The 8,725-nt window shown below is 22.1% G+C and overlaps 1 protein-coding gene across 1 annotated transcript; it reads right to left on the bottom strand.

Annotated features, from left to right (window-relative positions):
- On the bottom strand, nt 1-8,479 carry PF3D7_1322100 (histone-lysine N-methyltransferase SET2; the record flags this gene model as incomplete). Its single annotated transcript, XM_001349924.1, has 5 exons — nt 1-375; nt 606-686; nt 887-1,358; nt 1,548-1,900; nt 2,114-8,479. The coding sequence occupies 5 exons, from the start codon at nt 8,477-8,479 to the stop codon at nt 1-3; spliced, it is 7,647 nt and encodes a 2,548-aa protein (XP_001349960.1).
- Between the last annotated feature and the right edge of the window lie 246 nt (nt 8,480-8,725).

Raw genomic sequence — 8,725 nt, 5'->3', positions numbered from 1 at the left:
TCATATTTTTACATATTTGTACTGAAATTTCCTCAATTTTAATTTTTTACTCTTAAATGCTTTTGTGTTATGCGCATGGATTGAATCTAAGGATTGGTTTTGCGTATATTTTACAGACTCTTCTAATAAAGTCATTATATCTCGGTTCAATTTATAAAATGCCTTACTCCTAATTTCTATACATGTTTTCATCTTTGATCCATGATTTTCTTTTATCCATTGTATTTTATAATCATACTTTTGACAAAAACGGCAAAGAACTAATTCATTATTCTTGTACATCTTTGAATGCATGTTTCCACATAGTTGATGATAACTTTGAAAGCATTTATCACACATGGTCAAGTTTCCGCAGCTTTTACATTTTCTGCATACCTAAAGGATGGGGCACAAAAAATAAATAAATAAATAAATATAATATAAATATAATATAATATAATATAATATAATATAATATAATATAATATAATCAACAAATAAATAAAATAAAGTAATTAAAAGGTTAGAAAATATATTTATATACACCAAGACAAATTTGAACATATGCACATTCCACGAGTATTTGTATCGGGCATATATTATTTCCTATCTTTTATTTATTTTACCTCATCATCTGCAAATCCTTTATCTATCAAATTCCACATATCATGCTCCAATCCAATTATGTTATGCAGGATGTAACTATACTGTAAAATTATAAACATGGAAAAATTATTAACATATAAAATATGCAAAATATATATATATATATATATATATATATATATATATATTTATATATATTGACACAATTGCTGATATAATCCATATATAGCTCCGCACATACAATTTTATTTCTTTCTTTTTTTCTTTATTTTATTTTTTTTCCTTTTTGCTGTATACTAACCTGTTGTATTCTTCTCAGCTGACCTATTTTTATTAATGAAGGTAAAAACAAATTAAACGTATTTATAATGTTTTTTTCGCCATCGGAAAAAGCTGAAACGAGAACTTTCCAAAACTCAGCTGAAACATTGTATGGCTTAGATTTAAGGGAAAAGAATTGATTCTTCTGAAAATTCATATCATAAAATATCCAGGTAGAATAACACTCCATTAACCTTAAATTAAATGCATTCATTTTATTATACTCATATAATAATCTTGTATGTGCTTCTTCTATGAATATATTCCAATCTTGCATTTTCCCATGTAAATTATGAAAGTTTTCTACTGGATTAAATATTGTGTTGTTTAATAATTCGGTTTCTTTTATTATATTGCTAGCTCCTGAACTTTCTCCTTTTTTCAACAGATGGTAGTTCATACAATTGGGTGACTTACATAAGCATTCAAAGTTATTAAAGAGGAAATTATAGCTGCAAAAAAAAAAAAAAAAAAAAAAATACATATATATATATATATATATATATATATATATATATATATATATAAACATATAGGCACATTATATATACATATTATATATATATTATGCTATACGAAGTTCATAAATTAAAAAGTAATACAAATATAAAAATAAAAATTTTTCTTCTTTTATTTCATACCTATAATTATAAGTTATTTCTTCACCCGATGGAATATCTCTCAAGGCAAATATTCCAATTCTGTAAAATCCTCGAACTATCCATTTTTGTGATACACTATTAGGTGAACATGAATGATTTATAAATCTTGAGATACTTCCCTTTTTCCCACTATCAATATATACATCTTTATTTATTTGTATTATATACCAATTATACATATCTGTCTTCTTACTTTCTTCTTGATATACTTCTAGCCTTTTTTCAAATTCGCGTTTTCCTAATACTTCTCCAACGTATTCACATATGAGTTCTCCATTTTTTATGTCCCTCTTGCAAAACACACCATACCCAGTCTTTTCCGTTTTTTTAATCTATACACAGAGGAGTTTATAAAAAAATAAAAAAAATTAAAACAATATATACACAATATATACATACATCATATCATGTAACAGCTGTTAGATATATTTAGTTTTGTACACAAAATTATGGTTCTGCCATATAAACATAAAATTATAAAATAATAATAAAACACAAACATATATATATATATATACATATATATAGCTATTTTTTTTTATTACCTCTAAGTCTTTCACAAAAGATTTTCTAAATGGTCGATTGAAACATTTTCTATCCTGTATTTTTTCTGGTAAATTGCATCTACTTTTGGAACATTGAATGTTACTCAAAGAATTATAACAGGTATACAAATTACATTCCCCTTGACATAAACATTTATAATCATCTGATTTGCATGCAAGTAAATTCTTATTTTTATCATTCAAATATATATTTTTGGATATATATTCGAATTTTAAAAAAGAACTATATTTTTTTAATATAGATATATCTACTTTATAACCATTATTTGTTAATGAAAAAAATGTTTTTAAATCCATTTTATTATTTTTAAAACTTTTTTTTTTCCCTTTAGAAAATAAACCATTATATTCTTCTCTTTTTTTTTCCTCATCATAATAATTTTTCTTATTATTGTTCATAATTCTTTCCTTTTCAATAATTTGTATATTATTATTATATATATCATTATTCATAATACTTTGATTTCTTGTCACCTTCATATAAGAAGCATCAGGAATGGATTCTTTTTCTTTTGTATTTATAACATCATCATAATTATTATTATTATATTTAATATTTGGGATAATATCATTATTTACATTATCCTTCATTTTATTTATATCATTACAATGATGTTTTCCATCTTCAACATAAACTACACTCTCATCATTATCCTTATGATTCTCATTTGTTGATATTGTTTTCTTTTTTAACATAATAAAATCGTATAGTGAAATTTTTAACTCTTTTTTCATTATACCTACAATATCATTCGATAATATTTTTATTATAGCATCTTCCTCCTTTTTACTAATATATTTTTTTTCTTTCTTATCATAATTTGCTAAAAAATTATATACCATATTTTCTTTCCACCTTTCATGTAATTCTTCTTGGTTCCTATGATCATCATTATTTAAGATATCTTCTTCATTTTGTTTTGCATTATTTAGGCTATCTTCTTCATTTTGTTTTGCATTATTTAGGCTATCGTCTTCATTATGTTTTGCATTATTTAGGCTATCGTCTTCATTATGTTTTGCATTATTTATACTATCCTGTTCATTATGTTTTGCATTATTTATGCTATCTTGTTCATTATGTTTTGCATTATTTATGCTATCCTGTTCATTTTGTTTTGCATTATTTATACTATCTTGTTCATTATGTTTTGCATTATTTATACTACCCTGTTCATTATGTTTTGCATTATTTATACTACCCTGTTCATTATGTTTTGCATTATGATTTATTTTTTCCTGTTTTCTTTCTGCATGATAAATATTTCCCTCCTTTTTATGATCAACTCCGTTTACTGGTTCAATTTGATTTTCCTTATGTAACCTCTTACTAAATAAAAAGATTACATAATTAATAAAATCCTGTCTAAAGGTACACAATATGCTGATATGCTTTTTACATTCATCATTCATTTGATCAATATTAATCTCTTGTAACGATAATAATCCTTTTTCTATGCTCAAAATATGACTCAATTTAATATGATATATTTCTTGCTTGTATTTCATATTATCCTCTACAAAATTATCGGTCAATTGTTGATTCTGCATATTATGATTTATATTTTCAGGTTCCTTATTAATGGTATCATTAATTTGTTTATTTTTATTATTTTTTCGGTCAAGAGTATTATATTTTGTATTTTTACCTTTATTATTATTATTATTATTATTATCATTATTACATAGTTTATTTTTTGTATTTTTTTCGTTACTTTCTAAATTATTACCTTTTAATAAAAATTGTTCGTCTCCTTTCATAAATTCTTCCTTATAATTAAATGATACATTTCGTTTCTTTTTAGAAATATTAACATAATATGATTTATTATTTGAAATATCTTTTAATATATTTGTATCATCTAATGTATCATTATAAGGATGTGAAACGTTTCTTTTTCTTTTTATACATAAAGCATCAATATTTTCTAATGATATGTCCTTTTCATTTTGGTTCTTATTAATAAATTCATCGACATTTATACAGCTATCAGTACATTCTTTTATATTAAGGGTACTATTTTTTTTTATTTTGTTATTATGATCTAACAAAGAATTATTACTTTTATTCAAATTTTTGTTTTTTAAAATATATTCATTTTCAACACTTATTATATTATTGTTACTACTACAACTACTATCATTATTATTATTATTATTTGTTCTCATATGATTTTTACCAATACTTAATATATTCATACTACCCAAATTAAGACCCCCATCTTCCTTCTGACATATATTAACATTCTTCTCAATTTCATTATCCCCATATATTATTTTATTTTGTACATTATCAAGGGGTGGTGATTTCTCTTTTTCATTTAATTCATCCGTTAAATCAAATACAACCTTCTTATTAGTAATATTACTTCCTCTGCTTTCACAACTTTTCTTTTTCTTTCGTTCAGATGTATTCATATCATTAACCATACAACTTTTTAAATTTAACACATTCATCTTATTTGTGTTATTCATATCGGTTATACCTTTATTATCATGACTTAAATAATTAGAGTCTTTTCCTTTTATACAAGTTTCTTTGTTTTTAATGGGTTCATAAGAACTATTATTATGAAATTTTGATATGGATAAATTATTTTCATCACCATAAAAACCTTTCTCACTCAATATATTATTATTATTATTATTATTGTGAATAGGTTCATCTAATTTACATATATCTTTAACCTCCTTAATATATTTTAAATATTCCATGTGTTCTTTTTTATAATCATCCATGTGATTTGCACAACAGATAATTCTATGTTTATGAGATATTATATAAATATTAATATTATTATTATTATTATCATTATCATTATTATCATTATTTTTAAGTTGATTCATACACTTACGATGAACAGATTTATAACATTTTATACATCTAAATAAGTTATTTTTTAATTCTTTTTTGGAACTTTCCGTATTATTTATGTCAAATTCTTTACATACGTAACATATATGTAAAGGGCATATAAATTTTTTAAGTACTATAATTTTTTCATCATTTTCATTATTTAAGGTTTCTTCTTTTCCATTAAATAACTTGTTATAAATAGGCTCTTCCGACATGTTCACATTATTTTCCATTTTTATTTCGGTATTACATTCTAAGATTTTATCGTAATTATTATGGTGAGGCTCATCTCGAAGCAGATCCTTTTTTAATAAATGATTTTTAAAATTTTCATCACAGTTATTATTATTATTATTATCATTATCATTATTGTTGTTATTATTATTATTATTATTATTATTATCATTATTATCATTATTGTTGTTATTATTATTATCATTATTATTATCATCATTATTATCATTATTATCATTATTATCATCATTATTATCATTATTATCATCATTATTATCATTATTATCATCATTATTATCATCATTATTATTATTATTACCACCTTGATCATTTTCCTGTTCCATATCAACACCATTTATAATACTACCACCAGCTAACTCACTTTTATTTATTTTTTTATTCGATGTTGTTATTTGACTTTTTCTTGGACCTCTTCTTCTTCGTTTTCTATAAATATGTCGTCTTTTAATTTTTTTTTTTATATTAAGTGGTTGCTCTATGATACCATCCGATGCAGATTTTTGTGTGTTTTTCTGTTGTTCTATATTTATATCTCGTGGTAATATTATGCTTTCATATTGTTTTAAACAATGTGAATTAAACAATAATAATTTCTCAACACATTTTGTGTGCATAGACACACTACACAATGGATAATAACATGGTAATAAAGAATCATTTGTTAAAACTTCTTTACATAATGTACAAAAATTAATATCGTATAAACAAAAAAAGCATATATAATTATCATTGTTTTTTATGTAACATACACATGCTTTATGAAATGTTCTACCACATGATATATTGCACCTGTACATACATTCTTTTGCTTTATCTTTTTTTATCATATTATTCATATCAAAAATATTTTGTTCACAAAATTCACATAAATAAAAATTTGTTTCATCTTCCATACCATGCATGGTATAATCCATATAACATTTTATCACATCATCGTAATAGCAATTTATGGAAACTTCGGATATATCATAACTATTTTGTTTTTTGTCATTATCATTATTATTTAGTACAAAGTTCACATCAGACATTGAATTATTATTTTTTAAATTATGTTCTATATTAATTGATTCATTTAATGAATCCCCATGATATGTTCCTTTAAGCATCAACATATTATCTTTTTTGTTTTCATTATTAGTAATTTGTTTATTTCGATTTATGTTATTAACATAAGAATTTGAACATAAATCATCATTATTGTTAAGTTTATTATTTCTTAAATTTGTATTGAATGAAATACAATTTTGTTCATTTATGTTTTCTTTTTTTTCGTTTACATTTTTTCTTTTTTGAAATATATTTACAATACTATTTACAATACTATTTACATAATGTTTATTTTTATTAGTTTGGGTATTATCACAGTCATTTGTGATATGTGTTATATTATTATTATTATTACTACTACTATTATTATTATTGCTACCATTCATATCACTTTTTGGATCATTCGTTGAACTATCGTATATACGATCTACACTTCTTTGAGGATACCCATTTTCATACATGCTAATTTTACTATTGGTAAGACTACTATTCGCATATTTTTTATTAAAATGATTTATTATATTTTTTATATCACTCTTTAATGTAATATTATTGTCTTTGCAATATTTTATAATTTCAGAAGATATATTATTAACATAATTATGTGAAATATTATTTGGATACCTATCCAAACTTTTTGTTCTATTAGAATTTACACCTTTTTTTAATATCATATTATAATCTTTATCATAACAAAAATTCATATCATCATAATATGAATCATACACATCTTTGTTATAATTATTTGAATTATTTAATGTATCACTTAATTGATTTTCCATGTGATCATTTATATTTTTTTTTTTTTTTATTTTCCTTTCTTTCATATATAATAAAAAAGAATCCATATTTTTTAAATTATCAGCATTTTTATTAGGACATTCCATATTTCTGTTATTAATAGATGTATAATTTATGAAATCAGTAGAACAATTTTTATTTTGAATTTTTCTTATCTTATTTACATCATGATTTTTGTGATAAAAATAATTATGATTATCATAATCATCATTTTCAAGATAGTCATCATAATTATCATATATATGACAATTATCATCATCATCATCTTCGTCATCATAATCATCATAATTATCTTCTTCTTGATCATTTTCACCATCTTGTTCTCTTCGATGATCTTCTATTTCTTGTTTGTTTCGTTCTATTCTTTTCTTTGGATCTCCATGTATAGTTACCTTTTTATTGGATAATTTCCATATTTTAGATTTGTTATGGAAAATCCTTTTATTCAGATAATCAAAATTTTTAATATAACTCTTACAAATATCTGATATATTATTATATATATCTTGTTTATGTTCTTCTCTTCCTTTTTCAATTATATTTTTATTATTTTTTAAAAAAGACCTTTTATATAATTTGTTGTTACAATCATCATAATACACCGATTCGTCAAGGTTGTAATCAAATTCCGCTCCCGTGCTTTCATCTTGTCTATTTTGTTTATAACATTTTTTATATTTTAAGGATTTATTTCTTAAAAAATTTGTATAACTAGAATTTAAGGCACAATTATCAGAATAAACATTACGATACGTAGTATTATCATCACTCGTTTGACATGTATTTTGTTCATTTATATTTTGATAACGTGGATTCATTTTTTTGTTATACAATTCAATATCTACTTGGGGATATGTTTCTTTCCCTTTTTTATCAAACGATAAATTAACTACTTCTCCTTTATGTTCATCATAATTAATATTATAAACCACATTTTTTGAAGTATCCACATTATTATTTATTTGATTTACAATTTGGTTTGTTTTTTTATGTTCACTTATTATATTATTATTAAATATATTAAAAAAATCATTTTTCATAAAATCATAAAAATTTACATTATCTATAGAATCTACATTTTTTTTTTTTCTTGATAATAAATATTCAAAATTTTTTTGTTCTTCATTTATTACATTATGTCTATAAAATGTTGTATTCCTTCTAATATCATTGCATGATTTCATTAAGATATCGTTATTATTATTGTTAGTTTTATTTATATTCATTTCTTTAGGTTCCTCATTATTATCATTATCATCATCATCGTCATCATCAATTTCTATACAATTAATATGATCTAATGTGTTTCTTTGTCTATTTTTCTTTGTTAACTCATTTACCTTTTCATTCAATATTTTTTTATTCTTAAAAAGTTTGTATTCCATATTCTTTTTCAAATTTTACATATCAAATTTTTGACATTATTTTAGAAAAAACGTCTTTTTTTTTTTTTTTTTTTTCAATCAAATAAAAAATAAAAAATGAAAAAATAAAAATAAAAAATAAAAAATAAAAAAAAAAAAAAAAAAAAAGGTATAGGGGCGAAACAAAGGTGCTTTTATAAAATATGTAAAATGAATATGTAACATATATATATATATATATATATATATATTTACATTTATATTTAT

The sequence above is a fragment of the Plasmodium falciparum genome (assembly GCF_000002765.6).
Source record: "Plasmodium falciparum 3D7 genome assembly, chromosome: 13".
NCBI lineage: Eukaryota > Apicomplexa > Aconoidasida > Haemosporida > Plasmodiidae > Plasmodium > Plasmodium falciparum.
This window is presented reverse-complemented; position numbering and strand designations above follow the sequence as displayed.